The 19221-nt window shown below is 40.6% G+C and overlaps 1 protein-coding gene across 3 annotated transcripts in view; it reads right to left on the minus strand.

The window, feature by feature from the left end:
* Positions 1 to 19221, minus strand: part of STAU2 (staufen double-stranded RNA binding protein 2) — a 142704-nt gene that overhangs the window by 82763 nt on the left and 40720 nt on the right. For all 3 annotated transcript variants that reach the window (XR_014550394.1, XM_083623301.1, XM_083623300.1), the window contains exons 9-11: positions 14300 to 14437; positions 9948 to 10079; positions 7156 to 7216 (exon numbers count right to left, since the gene is read on the minus strand). Coding sequence is in view for 2 of the 3 variants with exons in the window: in XM_083623301.1 (XP_083479427.1) it covers positions 7156 to 7216; positions 9948 to 10079; positions 14300 to 14437 (331 nt within the window). In the remaining variant the exon portion in view is untranslated. The remainder of the gene's footprint in view (positions 1 to 7155; positions 7217 to 9947; positions 10080 to 14299; positions 14438 to 19221) is intronic.

Genomic DNA, 19221 nt, shown 5'->3' on the forward strand with positions numbered 1-19221 from the left:
GACTTGCTTAATCAGAATGAAGATGAGAAATGGACATTCTACTGAAAACAGTGCTGACAGGTAGTATCCGCACTCAGATGTGCATTCCAATGTGCACATCTAACCAAGGACTACAGTTTCTGATCCAGTAAGCCTTTGTGTGTGTACTTCTCCTTTAGCAGAATGGAGGCTTATACAGGGTTCTGGCATGTCTTTTTGTTTTCTAATATCTGGGTTTTAAGGGTTTTGGGATAAGGCAGGGTGAAGATCAAGATTGAGTGCACTGTGGCTTTGTGACCTGCAAGAAATAAATCCACTAAGCTAAGTCTGTTGCCTTTTTTTTTTTTTAAATCTTTTAGACACTAAATTATACATCTTAGAGAAGAGGCAAAAAGTGTAGTGGTAATGGATTCAGTTCCTTAAGTGGAAATTCTAGGAGTGTCAATGACAGCAATGGTAATTACTGCAAGTATTATAAATTACATATTTGATGGTGCCGTTTCATTAACAAAATATCTGCATCATCAGACACAAAAGGTATAACATCACAAAAACTGGGCAAACCCAACAGCATGGGTGACTCAGTGAAATGACAGATACAGCAGAATGTAGTATCTGTTCGTAACTAGCTTGTGCTGATAAAGATATGTCTCAACACTACGTCAAAAACTGTGGGAGCCAAGGGAACAAGCTAGCAAACAAAACTGAAGAAAACTGATGCATGCAAGTTTATGGTAACAGAAAGAAGTGGTAGCAATAATCTTTTAATGTAAGAACTGACAGATTATTGCACAAGTTCACTATGGTCCATCAATCTAGAAGAGGAACATTCATGTCTTTGTTCAAATTGAAATGAAAGACAGCTTTAGGTAGAAAGCTGAGGTCTGGTCAAAGGATGCACAAGCAAGTTGGATCATGATTCAAGGCAGCCAGTTTCTTAACCTTGTTGATAGATATAGTCACAACCAAAAAGGCCATCTTAAAAGAAAGGAGCTGAAGGTCACATATGGCTGAAGACAAGAGAGGAAGCCTTCAAATCTCATCATCTCTGTCCAACATCATCTGGAATGCCACAGGTTTCCTGTTCCTGCTGCAGGTATGAAGAGTTTGCCCATGAGGAGCACAAAATGAATGGAAGACACAGGTTCAACAGAATCTTCCAGAGAAGGTTAGTATGTGGATGAGAAAATATACAATATCCTTAAATCTGTGAATTATGTGTAGAGACTGACATGGGACTAAGCATAAGTGAGAAAGGAAGATAGCCATTCTGTTTTGAAAGGCAATACATGTTCCAAGATCTGGAATGTCAGACAACAAACAGAGCCAAATTGTTTTATAGAAATGAAGGAATAGAATCAAGTCTACAAAGATGCATAGGAATGTCTAGTTATCGATGCACATGAAGCAGATCTGGGGACACCTTCAAAGTTGATGTATTTTCTATACTCAAAAGCTGAGGGATCAGATATTGTGATGTAGGACTCTATCCCAGTTCTAGAAGAACTGGTCCTGCACTGTGGCAATTGAGAGGAAGTTCCCTTGAGAGATTTAAGAGGATGCTGTGGTCATAGGTAGATGCTAGATGTACTATCTCAACCACTCCACTATAGGCACCTGGGCCATAAAGAAAAATGTTTTTTAATCACATGCATTTGAAATAAACAAATCAGAAGGATAAAGGCTTAGCTAATAGAAAGGCAAGGAAAATAAAGCTCCAGAGGCAGGTAGAGGCAGGAATTCTTTTGAGAGATACAATTCTCAATGCATTTAGAAGAATGTACCAATCCTACCCATCAGAACATGGGTGGAAGAATTTTCTGTTGCCCTTAGAAGGGAGGGGCAGGGCCAGGAGTGCAGACTCCCTAGCTGAAGCTCTTGAAGGTTTTGGAAATGGCTCTGCCCAAGTGCAGAACACAACTGTGGGACCTCAAGCTCTCAAGATAAACTAACAAAACACAGTTGTAAAAAAGTATCACCCTGCCTATCAGATTTGACTTTCTCATATAGCAAACATAAGGAATACATTTTATTCAATCTTGAAGTGACTCATTATCATCCATAGAAATTCACAAGTGTTAAATTAGCCACAGGAGGGCTCCACTAACATTCCCTGTCCCTGGATCAAAAGAAACATATGGAGACGTGCAAAAGAGAATTCACAAAATTATTCAAACACAAGGTCTATAAATGTCAAACAAGTATGTTTCTCATTTCAAATGAAAACCTATGAGCATGCAAAATTTCATAAATAACTGCCTTAATGTACTTGGTTTATCAAAAAATATTAGTAACTACGAAGTAAATGTGTATGTTCTGACAATCTTATTAAATTATTTCCCCTCATATATTGACAATATATTTCTAGGGGATTTTGGTAAACAGTGCTTCAAATTGTTTTGACATGGCTTCTTACCTGGTACTGTCCAACAAACATAAATTGTTATATTCAGACAAACTTAGATTTAGAAGAGGGAAAACCCTATGACATGAATATCTGTTTTTCTCCATGCTTATTCTTCTTTGTTCCTTGGGAGTTCATTAGTTCCTGCTGGTTGTTCACCACCTGAAATCATAATCATCTGTTTGTGACATCACAATTAGTTACTGTGAAAATGATTAGTGTGTCACAAACAGATGATTATGATTTCAGATGGTGAACAGCAGGAGCAGATGGACTCCTAAGGAACAAAGTTCCTGATTTCATGCAAAAGTCCAAAGTAATAAATGAGTTAGGGAAGAAAAACAAGTGTTTTCAAATAAAAGGTTTTCCATGGTTTTGGATTTTCACATGAACATTTCAGATGTAGACTGAATTTAATCCTGATGTATATTAAGAAGAACTTGTTTAAACCATGATTCTGATTAACTATGTTCTAATGTTGTTTTCAATTTTAAGTTCTATCTGATGTACTTTTAGAAGTCACATGACCTTGAAGAAAGATTATTTTGAACACTGATTGTGATATAACCAGAGCTAAACTGTTTTATTCTGGGTTTTGATTTTTTGTTTTTCCTTTTTTGAATGGGCTTCCATGACTATTTGACCCTAAAGTTGCAATCCTAACCCCACTCACCTACTTTAAAACCATTCAATTCAACAGGACTCAGTTCTGTTTAGACGTTACCAAACATTCAAAAAGGAGAGAAATAGTAATCATGGGGGACTTCAACTTCCCTGATATCTGTTGGGATTCAAACTCTGCCAAGAGTGTAAGGTCTGACAAATTCCTCCATTGCATTGCTGACAATTTCATTTCCCAGAAGATGGAAGAACCAACAAGGGGGTCATCTATCTTGGACCTGGTCCTCACCAACAGGGAGGAACTGATTGATGGAGTGGAAGTACTCGGAAACTTGGGAGGAAGTGATCATATTCTCCTGGGTTTCAGGATACAGAGGCAAGGGAAAACTGAGTGTGGTCAGAGGAGGGCAACCAAGACAAACAAGGGTCTGGAAACTAAGCCTTATGAGGAACGCTTGAAGGAGCTGGGTATGTTTAGCCTGGAAAAGAGAAGTCTGAGAGCAGATATGATAGCCATCTTCAAATATCTTAAGGGCTGTCACATGGAGGAGGGAGCATGTTTGTTTTCTCCTGCTCTAGAGAGTAGGCCTTGAACCAATGGCAGTTGCAAGAAAGGAGATTCCAACTAAACATTCGGAAAAACTTTCTGACAGCAAGAGCTGTTCAGCAGTGGAGCAGACTCTCACGAGAAGTGGTGGACTCGCCTTCCTTGGAGGTTTTTAAACAGATGGATGGCCATCTGCCATGGATACTTTAGCTGAGATTCCTGCATTGCAGGGGGTTGTACTAGATGACCCTTGGGATTGTCCAGCAGCGCACCTTAGAGACCAACTAAGTTTGTTCTTGGTATAAACTTTCGTGTATCTGGAGAAGTGTGCATGCACACGAAAGCTTATACCAAGAACAAACTTAGTTGGTCTCTAAGGTGCTACTGGACTATATATATATATGAGAGAGATTCTATGTTCAGGATTGCACTGTAAATTATCAAGTGATTTTTTTTTTTTATTTAAAAAGTTCCCTGTCGGTACTGGAAGGTTAACTATGACTTCCATGTTATAAAGAGTCTTTGAAGATCTATACAGCATGGAAACACTACTTTAACAAAAACACATTTTAAACATTAGAAAAGCTACAGAAAATGGTAGTTACCTTTCCAAATTAGCTTTCAGTTTGGAAATGGGAAGGTTTCATTTCCATGGATGACTGATACTTCCTGCAGATGGGCTTTACTCTACTGAAGCCCTCGCAATACAAAACATGTATAATTCTAACTGACCTACCAAAACAGGTTGTTGGAACTAGAGGTCCTTAAAAGATATTCTGAGGACCATTTTATCTTCTACATATTATACTACTATAGCAATTTCTTTGAGAGTCAGCTGTTTGGAAGCTCAACCTGTTTTATTTTTTGTGATAAGGGCACAGGAGCAGGGCCAGGGAAAAAACCAGTGTCAGAGTTGGAGGCGCTGAACCTGGACTCACTTCAGCTGGAAATTTCATGTAAAACTTCTGCAAGAATGCAGCAGGGGACTGACAGGTACAAGCCCACAGTTCCAAGCTTCTCTTATTGTGACAGACTGGTTGTTCCAGCCAGTCTAAACTCTGTGGTTAGACCAACACCCAAGAAGAGTGTCATGTATGTTTGTTTTTTATAAGTGCCATAAGTGCTTTTGTTTGGATTGACTAAAAGTTAGGGATCCTAAAAGCTACAGATTCACACACATACACACACACACTCAAGGACTCTTTATTATCAGCATAGAATGCCTAAAGGAATACAGATCCTAGGTTCCCTGAGAGGAGGTCTACATAGTATGAGGCAAACAAGGGATTCCCAACTTGTGTTTGATTCATAACACTAAGGTGGACCTGTGAGGATATGTATGAGTAGGTGACGGGGGGTACTTAATCCTCCCTTTCTTCAACATACACAATCCTTCCCTTTTGGCCACGTTTTGTTACAATTCTGATTCCAAGACCAAAAATAATGCCAGCTGGTAAGAAAAATTACTTTGGGGGGGTGAGGGAGTAGTTGCCAAGGAGAATCAGTGCTTGGGGGGGGTCAACCACCCCCCTATTTCCTACCAATCCACCCTTGAAAATGCCCCTTTCACATTCATTATTTGGTAAATACACTCGTTCCTGAGAGACACCACTGTTTTCCTCTGAGGTAGTATGTAGTTCCACCCTGGGCATCCATCTTTTCTATGGCCAACAGACACATTCTATGGCATAGTCATTTTTTTTTCTTGGTTCTTTGCAGAAAAGGCCTTCTTGGAGTTCTGGCACCAATCACAACACTCAATACCCAACAGTCACCCTAGATATTGCAATTGGCTTTTGTGGGGTTAAATCTATCTAACCACCCATCTCCTATATTTCAACAAAATTGTGCTTTGACAAGTGTTCTGATCTATAATGATGAAAAATATACAGTGCTTTTAAAATATTGTTAGATGTTATATAAACTTATTAATTATTTTTATTTATTTTATTTATTAAATTCCTGTACCGCCCTTCATCTGAGGACCACAGGGCAGTTTACAATATCAAAATGTGAAAATGCATAACATAGTAACAAGCAAAAACACCACCACAACCACCCAAGTTTTAAAGGCCATAGATAGTTTATTTAGCCAATATTTAAATTCAATATTGACATGAACAAGTTAACCATGTTAAAATGTAATGGGGTGAATTCTGCTTAAGAAGCAGCTGTTACACATACACACACAAGCCTGGCCTTAATCTGCACAGACATGTACTAATCTATTTTCTCCAGATCCATTAAAACTGGTCTTTCACACCCATAAAGCCAGCTTCAACTGGATTACCCGATGTCCTGTTTTGAGATGGGTGGGGCTCAGGTATATCAGGAACTCTTATATCAGAAACTAACTATAGTCTTTTCAGCTACTATAAACACAAGATGAACTGAATCAGAAACATAAATTTCCAAGGTACTTTTTAAGCTTAAGAGTAAGGGTTTTTGTTTTTACTTCTTTGCCAGTGTCTCAGAGGTTGTCAGTGATGTGCATCAGGAAAGACAGCTGGATGAAATGTGTGAAGCAGTAAATGTTCAGGAGGGCCAAAGGGAACCACAAAAATGAGGAAAGGCAAGCAGAAGGAGAAACAATGATGACAGGAATTTGAGAGAAGCCGGAAGAAGCTTCATTATAAGATTAGAGGAAATTATGGCAAGTTTGCGGACAGAGTAACATTCTTGGGAGAAGAAGATGGACTAGGGGCAAACACCTGGGAATTGTAGTTTCAGAGATACAGTTCCCAGCACTCTTAACAAACCAGAGTCACCTGGATTCTTGGGGAGAAATCACGTGCTTTAAGCATGCATTGGGGGTACTTTAAATGTATGATGTGGATTTGCTCTAAGAATGTTAAATATCTGTTCACCTAAATTTTAGTTTAAGCCATGTTTTTCCACAGGACCAAAGATCATCTGTTTTTAAAAATCATGGACTCTAATGAATTGTTTAAAATTTGTGTATCTCAAAATGAATTCATTGGGAAGAAATTACAAATGCTTCATGACATTTTCCCAAGTCAAGGACCAGAGCCATTAGAATTCTTAGACTCAATCGGATGATTAAGTCTACTCACACAACCTTTGAAACTGGCAAGAGAACTTCATTAATGGTCTCTTTGGTTTTACATATGCTCTGGGAATCTTTAGAAGTCAAGCATTTATAGATTTCCACTTCTCAGATGCCAACCATCAAGAGCAGAACATAACATAAAAACATCAACAAAACCAACCTTATGGAACAAGCATAACTGATATCTCTACAATATCTGAAATTTTGTTTGTCTTTTACCCTTCAATCATAATCTCATGTTCAGATTGGTAGCCAAAGACTAAAAAGTGGGAGGGGGGAATTAATAAAGTCTTAGGCAACGCATGCATTGCAAAATAGAAAAGAAAAATATTGCGATGTACCATTTCATAAGCAAAACATAGGCTACCATCTTTCTTCACAAGACTATAAACCTTTAAAAAAAGACATATACTGTACCAGAAAAAATGTCCTAGATAAACTAACATTATCTATAATAATTTTAAAATGGTAGTTTAAAGCGGAGCAGAAGGTGAGAGAATATTAAAAATGAATGAATATAGAAATGTCACTTACTGTTATTTGCTGATTCAGGATATTCAACATTTTGGCCATTCCACCCCTTGATGTCACCTGGCTGACAAAGATAAACAAGAACAAAAATGACTGCATGATATAAAGGATAAATACTGTGAAATAACATTTCAGTATACATAGAAATTTGTCAGTAGGGGTAGGGTGTTTAGAAAGTTCTGTGCACTGTTTTATCGATAAGAAAATCAGTAGAGTCCTGCTGGATTAAACCAAATCTTGTACAGCACCCTATTTTCCACAATGGCCAACAGATGTCTCTGAGAAGCCCACAAATACGACATGAAACTGTCTCCTGTTTTTGCGATCCAGCAACAGGATGTTGTTAGCATCCATCTGTCTCAAGAGACAATAGGGTACGTCTCCGGGTCTGAAGTCAAACCTCTGCATTAGCACAGAGGTAACCTCCCTGGGGGGCAAGCCTCGGCAGTGTGTATTGAGGTCCTGGGATGCACAGATGACAAGACCTGCCTCTCAGCCTCGCTGATGTGGTCCAAAAGAAAGCAGAGAAATACATGTGGCACCAGCTGGGCTGCAGGACTTGCCAGAAGGAGGCGTACCAGGTGCCATGCAACTGTCTTAGGGACTCCACTCTGGATTTGTGCAGGATTTGCTCTTTAGGCTTTTCTTCTCCTCAAGGCAGTGGAGATTTAAGATCAGAGCTTTCCTTCTCCTACATGGGTTACCTTCCCAGGTTGAAGAGCCTCACCTGCCCCTCACTTCCCTCTACAGCACAGACAGAAACCAGTTTCTTGACTCTTGAACCTACTATTCTCGTCCACTCAATCTGCCCAAGCCTGTCTTCTCATGCAGGGGAAGTCCCTAACTCAGCATGATGTGGCTGCTATTTCATACTGACAGCTTCTGGGAGCCACAGACTGGGAACCAAAGTTGGGCAAACTACCCCAGAAGGAGCACCAGAGATACTACAGAGAACAGATACTCAGCAACACTGTTCCTTTGCAACAAAAGTCATGGGTGCCCATACTGCTTCTAAATCTGAAGCTGATAATACAGTCATCATGACTAGTAGCCACTGACTGATTCTTCTTCCACGTGTTTGTTAAATCCCCTTCTAAAGTCATCTAAGCTAGGGGCCATCACCACATGTTGCTACCACAAATTCCATAATTTAATTACGCACTCTCTGGAATTTCCTGTCAATCTGTTTCATTGGATGGCTCCCAGTTTTTCTCCCAGAAGGAGAAAAAAATGTATTCTGTATCCACTTATTCAATGCCATGCAAGATTTTCATGTCTCCTCTTAATGGCTGTTTCCCCCTTAATCTAAGAAACCCCAAGCACTGTAGATTTTCTTGGTTAGATAAATTTATTTAAAAGCTTTCAGTTGATCAAAAAGCTGTCCATGATTAAACTGGACAACATTTAATACAAATGTTTATAAGAGCCACACACGGCAAGCACCATCTTAAGAGGTGTTACCCCTTGTCTCTCAAATTGCAAGGAATGCCTTTTCTTCTGTGATGCCTGCCAGGACGCATGCATGCACTGTCTGAAAACAAGCATAGGTTCCTTTCTTTAGAAAAAAATATTTTTACTCATATGCAATTTTCATATGCAAATGTAATAAATTGCTTAATCAATTATTAATTCTTTAACAAGGCAACAGCTCTACTTGAAAGGAACTCATTTTGTTACTATAACAAATTTGCTCAGGGGTGTGGTATCACAATTTGATCTACCACAAGATGTTTGAGGACTAGTTTTATTATCCTTCAGTAGCAGCTCTTGGCAAAATCCCATATATTACACTATGGAAAGGTTTCAGTTCAGAACCGAGTCTGAATGCGCTTGGAATAAGGATTCAGATGGATGCGGGCATTGAATGGGGAAAGGGTTGTACTCTGTGGTAGAGCACACACTTTTCATGCAGAAGATCCCAGATTCAATTCATCACAATTATGTCTGAAACCTGCTTTCAGGCAGACCATGGGCAGGGGGAAATTTCCAGTTAGTGGTCAGATACTAAGATCCCCAAGCTGCACAGGCCATTTTGACAGGTGGGCAGGGCTGCCTACTTATCAAACAACTGACATCAGGTGAAGAAGCATCTCCCCTTGCTAGGAAGCACGAAAAACCAAGAGAGACAAGGCCTCAAAATGATGGTGAGAGCTTCCACCCTCAAACCACTTATCCTAAGGATCTTCAGAGCCCCAGGGTTTCTCCGCAGAAGACACCTAATCAACGCTTCACTCTAATGCAGAGCTTTCCAAATTTTTCATGTCGGTGACACACTTTTTAGACCTGAATCATTTTGTGACACAATAATTCAGATTTACTAGCAAACCGAAGGTTAAGCAAATCCCTTTCCAGCCTTGGGAGGAGCACAGGGAGTGTTTGTGTGACACCCCTACACACTGCAGCTGACGACACACTAATGTGACACGACTATGTCATGTGGTTAACTTTAAAAAAAAACCCTTCTTGAGATCCTGCCTCTTTGCTTTGCTTTTGGGGTTTTTCTTTTGATGCTGTCTCTTACGAGCCCCTGCAACAGAAAGCTAAATCTAGGTGCAGCAAACTGGGAACATATCTACTCACAGCAATGAGACTGAATATATTTGAAGTCTTAGGTCAGGAATGGGGGCCTGTGGCCTTCCAGATATTGCTGGACGACAACTCTCATCATCCCTGACTCCCATGCCAGCTGTGGAGGTGGAGCCCAACAACATCTGGAGGGCCACAGGTTCCCCATCTCTGTCTAAGATCTTAGAAGCGTGAAGATATCCCTCTCCTGTATCAGGTATAATTCTTACCTTTTCCATCTGTTCTTGAAGTGGAGATGAGGCTTTATAGCCAAGCTGTAGCAAGATCGCTTCAGCTGCATTTCTTTTTGCTATCTTCTTGTTTGGGCCTGTACCTGTTGTAATCTCGTTTCCTACCTTGACCTAGTAAAACAGAACAAAAAGGTGTTAATCATTATAACATTGTTCTTGGAAAGTAAGAGTAAGAATATACTTATGCACAGAAGCACTTCTGAAGTTTGTGAGTGTCTCAAGAGACGAGCACGTATTTGAAGTTCTTATAGTACTTTTCTACTGAACTTGTGAATCAAGAGAAATCCAAGTTCAAGTTCTTAGTCACAAAACTAACTGGTGACTTTCAGGAGTCACTTTCTCTCAACCTAGCATATTTCATAGGGTTGCTATGAAGATAAAATGAGAGGAAATGTACTGTATAACTGTACAATTTGAAAGCTTATTTCTTGGGAAATGTGTTTGATCACACTTATATAATTTCAGAATTTTGGATTTCAGCTGCACCGTACAGAATTTTTTTTTGGTATAAAATACCGTATTTTTTGCCCCATAGGACGCACCGGCCCATAGGACGCACCTAGTTGTTTTTTTTGGGGGGGGGGGATAAAGAAAAAAAATTATTCCCCCCCCCCCAGGTGCGGGGCTGGAAGAACCAGGTCGGGGAAAAGTGGGAAGGCGCGCTCCGCCTCCCCGCTGTCCCCCGAGCTTGTGGGGCTGGCGGTGGGGAGAAGCGCACTTCTCCCCATCGCCAGCCTCCAAAGCAGGTCGGGGAACAGCGGGAAGGCGTGCTCCGCCTCCCCGCTGTCCCCCGAGCTTGTGGGGCTGGCAATGGGGAGAAGCAAGCTTCTCCCCATCACCAGCCTCCAAAGCAGGTCTCCGCAAGAGGTGGGAGAGCTTCGGGGTGCAGGCAGCTCTCCCACGGCTTGCGGACAGCTTCCTGAAGCCTGGAGAGCGAGAGGGGTCGGTGCGCACCGACCCCTCTCGCTCTCCAGGCTTCAGCGAAAGCCTGCATTCGCCCCATAGGACGCACACACATTTCCCCTTCATTTTTGGAGGGGGAAAAGTGTGTCCTATAGGGCAAAAAATACGGTAAGTCTTTCCTCAAAACACTACAAATGCAATCCTGCACACTTTCCGCTTAGTTGAAGGAAATAACAGGGTTGATATAAATTATGTATTCACAAAACAAAAAAATCTGCTATCTATCAAATCATTGAAAGCACTCTCTGTGCATTCCTTGCAACTAAATGTTTATTTCACTGCAAACGTTTTGCAGTGTTTCTGAAATATGCTGAGGCTCAGGCTTTGTCAGACCTGTGCAGGTAGGAAGTTCTATAGAAAGTGAACTGAGATTAAGGCTGCAATCCAATAGACACTTATTTGGGAAAAAGTCCCACTGAACATAAAGGGGTTTATTCCCGAATAGACACGTATAATTATGCTACAAATGAAATGTTTTGGTTTAAAAATAAAATAAAATTAGAAAACTACAATGAAGTGAAAATTAATTGCATGATGCATGAACTGTTCTTTCTCAGACCTGTAAAGCTGGTTTAGGTATTATTGTAACCTCTATCAAGGATTAAAGGTCTGACTACAAAGAAAAAGCTTGCTGAAATTAACTTTGGGAACAGAACACCAACTAATGTCATCAGAGGTTTTCTTCTGTTTATCTAACGGTCAGCATAAGTAATTGGATCCATTTCATCACATCTAAACTTGCTCTTTGTGTGACAGATAAAAATGAACATATTATCTCTAGATACTTTATTTCCACATTCAATTAGAACAAATGAAAACATGGTTTAGGCACTTTATACAAAAGACAATTTACTTTGATAAGTTTGTGAAGGCCATAATAAATCTTGTGGGACTCTGTCTCTGTCTAATGTGATATGATTTTAGCATGAACATTTCAAAAACAGTATCATGTGTCTTAGGTTACAAAGTTTATTTACAACCAGTAGAAACATCTCAACTAAAAGAAACAGGCAGGATCAAACTACAGTCAAACAGCTTTGTTGCTTTTCATAGGAGTTTCAAACACAAGCTTAATTCTCCCATTGAAATCAGCAAGACCTGAAAATGCAAAACTTTGATGGGAGCGTATTCTAACTAATGTCCCTTGAAAGAGAAGGCATGATGTGTACTATGTCTATAAAATTGTCAGTGTCCAACATCATTTATCTTTTTCATGACCAGATAAAAGGGTATTAGTGTGTGTGTGTGTGTGTGAGAGAGAGAGAGAGAGAGAGAGAGAGAGAGAGGAACTGCAAGTGGGACAGACAGATAACAGCTTTCCTCCTTTTGCTCCTATATTTTAGATTGATTATGGCTAGGGAAGCCCCTCTCCCAGCTGCAGTCAGCACTGCACTGGAGAAAGATGAGAGCTGGACTTGCACCCATCCTTTGCTGCCCAGTAATGGTAGCTTATACGACAAGCTAAGGCGATTTTCATCACAGCCCTCCCCCTGTAACAAACCATCTGACCGTTTTTAGCTATACAACAGGGCCGGGACCCTTTTGGCTCCAGACGCTAGATCCTTAATATTGACATCACATTGTTGTGGGTTGTCCTGCCCACCTGTAAAATCGCTTGTGAGTGGGATTCCCAAGTATAGGAACTGCTTTCCAAAGAGCGTTGCCAGACCTATGCTTTGTGAACCTTCCCACACTTCTCTTTGCCATCCCTGATGTTGGAGGAGGGGAGGGGGTGCTTGTAAATGGAGGATCAAATGTCTTAAAGCCCTTTGCAAAAGTGCCCTTTGAAGTAGCTCTGTGCCTCTCTTTTAAGTAAGCATGTTGGTGGGAAGTGGGGGAGAGAACAAAGAAACTTGCATTATACAGTGCAGGCTCCTTTCTCCTCTCCCTGCCTAATAAAAGAAGTGCTGCTTCAAAGAGCTCTTTTGCAAGGGGCTTTGACTCCACCTCATCAAATGATGAGTGGGTTTGAAATCTTGCTGCCTTGACAACTGTGTTTCCCACTGGGAAAGGGGGAACATAATCAATGCAGGATTAAGCCATGGCGAAGTCAGGTGATGTGACAGGTGGGTATGATTTGAGGGAAATGACCTCAAGGGCCAAACTGGCGGGGGGGGGGGCAATATTGGTCTATGAGCTGGAGGTTCTCCACATCTGCTCTACAAGTTATTAAACAGAGATATCTCTCAGTTCTACAACTATTGAGGTTTTGAGATTGTTTAGGGTGTGCTGTCAATTTTATGACTGTTGTGGGGTTTTTTTCAGCTTTATTGACTGATTCACTTTTCCCTGGACTTGAAACAATAAACTGCTTGCTGAGTCTTCTCTGTACACTGCAGATAATGTTCAGCCTCAATCATCACACTAGTCTGGTGCAGTGTTTTCCACCGTTTCTCTGGTGAGTTGTCTCTAGTGAGCTGTTCTTTCCCATTCTGAGTTCGATATTTTTATAATGAAGAACTTGTACATGCATTTGCTTATTTCCTCCTCCATCCAAATCCATTGTCCTTTTATGTCCAGTCTTTTCAGAGGGTAAGTCTGAACAGGGACTGGCTTTGTTTTAATGATTCTGGGAGTCTTTTTTTGACTGAAGAGTGGGATAAACAATATTTAAGCAAATAATAACAAGAGTATGATTACTATCCAGCCATCTCTGAATGCATCTTTTTACTTGTGACTATACATGTGTATTAATGCAACAACTGAATTCAGGAATATTTATGTATGATGTATTTCTTCTAATTTGCAATATCTCGCCAGCAACAGGCAACACAACAAACCAGACCAGACTTAGCAATGTTTGGAAACAGAGATTCTTGGAACATGTTTGGCTGTTTATGTTTCCAACATTGTTTTATTAAAGCTTTCCATATATGCACAATTTGTGGTTCTGCATCTTTTTCTGCTCTTTTAGATGTGGCAGCCATTTATGCTATGACACACCCCGGGGCAACCATTTTGTGAGTGATGCCCACACCACATTCTCAGAATTCCATATGTGCCCATGGGCCTCCAAAATCTGATAACCAGTGGTTTCAAACATTTGGAAACAATTGGATACTTGTACTGATGTATTTGTATATATGTACTTGTACTGATTTTACATGTAGGTTTGTGTGTTAAAAATGCATCCTTTTGGCAGGGATAGCTAGTTAAACACAGAGAAAAAAATAAATGACAGCACTGTTCCTCTCATTAACTTGCTTCTATAGCAAGAAAAGTTGAACAGAGAATGACAAAAGAAGTTTTAAATGATTATTTAAAACATTTGAAATATTATACTTGTGTTAATCTTTTTTCTTCTTCTTATTTTGTCAGAGTAAAATAAGTAGAGCAAAAAGCACCAATCTGAACACAATTTGAGGCACCTGCATAACAAACTCTCGGCGACGAGGCAGTCCCCTTTCTGAAATAAGAAGATACTCTGGTTCCTTTTCCCTTTTGGCTTGTTGAATCTGAGCCAGACGGCTAATGGGGTTCATTCCTTGACCATATTCGGGTCCAGTCTAAAAAGAGAGAGGAAGAAATGAAACAGGCTTTTTTCTGAAGGCAGTTATAAAGTATGTTCCTTTGCGAAGGTGGATTCTCACCAATTCCACTTCCAACAGTTTACATCCGTTGAGAACTCCTGAACACATTTCCACAGGTGTCATCATATGAAAACATAGCCATACAAGTGGCATCCACCCATCTTGCTTATGCACAATAAACTATACCTGTATAATAACTTTTTTCAAACAACCACAACATTCTCATATGCATACTGCAAGGAGGAGTTCAGAAGTTTTTGCTTTCATTTCCTGTTAATGGCAGCTTCCTTTTTCATTCAAACAGGAAACTGTGGTCAGTATTAGCTACTGTGTGTCTAAACAAGCCAGTTTTAGAAACCAAGGTTTGACGGTTTGCACAGCACAATGTTTCAGGCACTTTCTGGCTCTCTCTCGCTCTACAGTTTGAGGCCTGGGGTGCCTGAATAGATGTCTTCTCTGATCCTACCACCTTTCACAAAAAAACAAAACAGAAAAGTTGCCTAACCTCTGCCTTACATTGCACAAAGAACTGTGGAGTGCCTTTCCCAGAATATCTTTCATTTCAGCTTTCCAAACGCAATAAAACCTCCCAGATTTGCACCAAGGCATTCTTGCTCCTTGAGTTTCCCTCAGACATCATTCCAATTTATACAGAATATAGAAACTACTTAGGGAACCCACCCTTCTGAAGGGTTTTGTCCGTTTCAGTCCTTGCAACAATACTGTGAGCTTGGTGAATTTTACTGGACCACTTATAAAGACAGGAAAGGAGAAAGGTCAGAGAGATTAGCTTTCCTAACATTACACAACAAGACAAGATCGAAAGATAGGTTGACACTCGCCCCACCACCCCCAGACAGTCTATATAAAGCATCCCCCATGATAAATTAAGTGTAAGGTAAATGCTTGCTTGATGCAGATAGCTATCAAACCTGATAGTGTGGAAGTGTGCGCTGGCAGTAACATGTGCAGGGAGATTAGGGCACAAAATAATTTATCTAATGCCATATGTGTTTGGGTCTTATGCCACAATAGTAAAGAAGAATTTATAAGTGAGGTATGAATGAAGTTTGCATACAGACTTCAGCAGTGATCTGCAAGTCAGCTAAGCTAAAATTGTTAAATGTAAGCTAGTCGGTAATTCAAAATGTAACATGTTTGGTTATAGGTCACTGCACTTTTAAACAATAAACAACTATATAATAAAGAAAACACTAAAACACACACATACACACATTACAAAAGGGTGCAAGTTACTTAAATAAATATGAGCTACCTGACCAATATGCAAACCATAGATATCATTAGGATTTCGATAAGGACTATATAAACGGAAAAATAAAAATCCCTCATATGAACATAAGACGAACCCTACCAGATCCAACCAAAGGCCCATCTAGTCCAACATCCTCTTCTTCCAGTGGCCAACAAGATGCCTATGGGAAGCACATAAGCAGCTCTCTCCCCACTTGTTATTCTCAGCGGCTAGTATTCATAGGCCTATCACCTTTGACAATAGAGGTAGGCATTCTGGCTAGTAGCTTTTTATAGCCTTATTTTTTGTCGTGACTGCAACACACATGTACTGGTCAATGTGAGAGTAACTGAAGCCTCCATTGCTACAACATGTCTGCCTTTGACTGCCTCCTTGGTTTAACTTTCCATCTCAAGATTGCTCTGGGCGTTTTGATCAGGTGGATGACAGTATGTTCCCATTACTAAATTACCCTTGGGGCCCAGGATTGCCACTCACAGACTGTGCCTTTTGGGATTTCTAGCTTGTTGGACTCTATTCAACATCCAGTGTGACACTACTTCCAGAACACCATTCATTGATCCTCCTAAAAAGTTTGTATCCATAGATAATGATGTCCTGTTGTTTGCTTCCATTCCACCAGGTTATGCCCACTATATCTATGTTCAGCTATAATGTAATGTCTTTCTCCTAATGTCTTTGGCACATACATTTTACCCTACAGCACTTTGGCTTCTTTGAATTGCTATAATATTCCACTGCACTTTCACTGCCCAGTTCTACCCATCTCCCATTTGAACAATAAAAAACACATGATTTTGGATGACTTATCCAGAACTGGATGCTTCTCTGCTCCTATCGGCTTTCTCCCAGCTGCTCTGTCACCTTTTTTTATTTTAAGTGCCAACAGTGTACTTCCATTCCTGTTCAAATGAAGCCTATCCCTTTTTGTACATGCCCTGATCATCCCAAAATGTTCCCCAATGCCTAACATCTCCAAACACCCACTCCTGACACCACTGTCTCATTCATATCCTGAGACTCCTCAGCTCTGCCTGTCTTGCAGGTCCTGGCTAGCATTTCAGAGAAAGCCACTTTGAACGACCTGGACTTTCAACCTACTACATAGCCATCTATTTTTTTCTCCTAGAAAAACCACATCCTTGGAGCCAACATGCCCCACAACCATTGAACTCTCCCCAGCCCTATCTACCAGCTCATCAAGGCAACGTGTAAGATCTGTAACCCTTGAACCAAGCAGGCAAGTCACCAGGTTGCCTTCATGCTTATCAGAAACACAGCTATATATGTCACCAGTGAATAAACTGTCCACTACCAAGAAGTCTCATAGGGATATCCTTGGCATGAGTTAATAACCTGCTCACTTCCCAAGGAAAAGGCCTCTTCCAAAGGATAATTTCTCTCTTACTCAGAGTGACATCCTTCTTCCCCGAGACTTCAGAGCCTGGAAGTGGTATGTTGCTATCACATCCCTGAAGGTCATGTTCAACAACCTCTCTTGACCACCTCAGTTTCTTTAGGTCAGCTTGTTCTCTGAGAGTCAGGGCCTCAAATATTGAAGTCTTAGTCTTCATTGTCCAAACAATACTTGCATTAATAGAGTATATTTATCAGAAATGGGCTATCATCTGTTAATCCAAATGATATACATTTAGCAAATTTATGGATAAGTTGTTCTAATAGCTTCAGTAAGTCGCTTCCAATAGCGACAGCTGCAACAAAACATGTCTCTCTCTACAGCCACTGCAGGAGCTTAACTCTCCAATGGTTTGGCTTCACCCCTGAAGGGGCACTCTTCCATTATCACCCGAGACAGACGGATGCCGACCAGCTTCAGTAAAACTAAATCAGCTTATAGCCAAACACTCCAGATTTAACTGTTTGCTGTTGCTTGGGCTGCCTTTCATCAAATTTAGCTTTGTGATTTTCTTTAGTAATTAGAGCTTGTAAGCTGGGTAACTGTGCTGAAAGAATCTGAATTCTGAAAGCACCTGCTTTGCATTGCTGCATGCAACTTAACAAGGTGCAAGGAAACATCATTCATGGTGAAATAGTTTTAACTGCTTTACTGCATAATTATTTTCCTCCTGACCCTCCCCCCCCACCCAAACCACCCCAATAAAATAAAATCAGGTAGGGAAGGGATGCTTACAAAATCTTTTGTGGAGATGAGAAGCTAAAAAGATAGTTTTTATGATGCTGAGCCGAAGTGGTAATGTTTCACAAATTATATAGGGGATGGCATATGGATGACTTGTACAACACCTGAGTTTGATCAGATTTAATGCAGATAAGTCTAACTCTAGCCCTTTCCCCGCTTTCAGGAGGAATTTCGGATGAATACACAAATCAGGACCAGCCCCTCCAGACTGAAGCTCATGAATCCTAGAAGAAGCAATAAATCCACTGCCACCATGAATAAACACTCCATTTAAGAAACCTGAGCTCACAGGAATTTAGGAGGTTAAGAAAGAAGCTTCATTACACCACTAGAAAGCACACTAGTATCCTATAACAGAAAAAACAGTTTTGATGGATGGGTTGGTTACCATTCAACAAGTACTTATGGACATGATAATTATAAGGCAACTAGGACCTGGATCTGCAGTGAGTTCCTGAGAATCAAAGAGTTATATCACACAACTTCTAAGTAGTGATTATTTTAAAGTGTGAGCAAAGAAAACCAGCTTTCAATCCATGGAAATTTGATTCTTTGGATTCACTGCTAAGAGCAATCTTTGGTTAACTAATGTAAAAACCCTGAACAGAAAAGTTTACACCTCTTTCAGACACAAAGTCTTAGATTCCAAGACTATGTGAAGGAGCTAACTTTGACAAATTTCATCAATATATATCAAAGATAATTTGACTCAAGGTCACCTGGATTTCTGCCCCCCCCCAATCATTTAGTACACAAACATATATTGTTCCGCTGTAGTTCCATGAGTCTTTTCTCCTTTTAGGGAGGGCACATGCTTTGCGTGCTGAAGGTCTGAGGTTCAATCCTTGGTATCTTAATAAAATTATAATTAAAAAATCAAGTTCTAGGTAACACGAAAGACCTCTCCCTGTTTCAAGATGCTGTCAGCACACACAGGTCATCCACGGGGCAGGAAGAACGTGAGGCACGAAATACAATTAGCTTTTATTTACAGAAAGTAACAACAAAGCAGAGTTACTCAGGCTCGACTTATTCAGCTGGTGATGTTGGTGGAACTGACCACTGCTCCCCTTCTCCTCTAGCCTCTCACTCTGAATCCTCCCCTCAAGCAGACGAAGGCTGTGTCAAGGTAGCGGGCTTCTCCTCTGGGCCTGTCTGGCTCACTGCTCAGCAATGTGCAGGTCTCTCCTAGACTGAGACTGTCCTGCTGCTAGGTAGCCAAGGAAACCTCTGAGAAGATAGTGAGAATCAGGATCAAGGAGGAGGGCAGGCAGATGACACCAGTAGGTTAGCAGGCAGCCAATATAGGTCTGAAGTTCAGGA

The sequence above is a fragment of the Podarcis filfolensis genome (genome assembly GCF_964270895.1).
Source record: "Podarcis filfolensis genome assembly, chromosome: 7".
NCBI lineage: Eukaryota > Metazoa > Chordata > Lepidosauria > Squamata > Lacertidae > Podarcis > Podarcis filfolensis.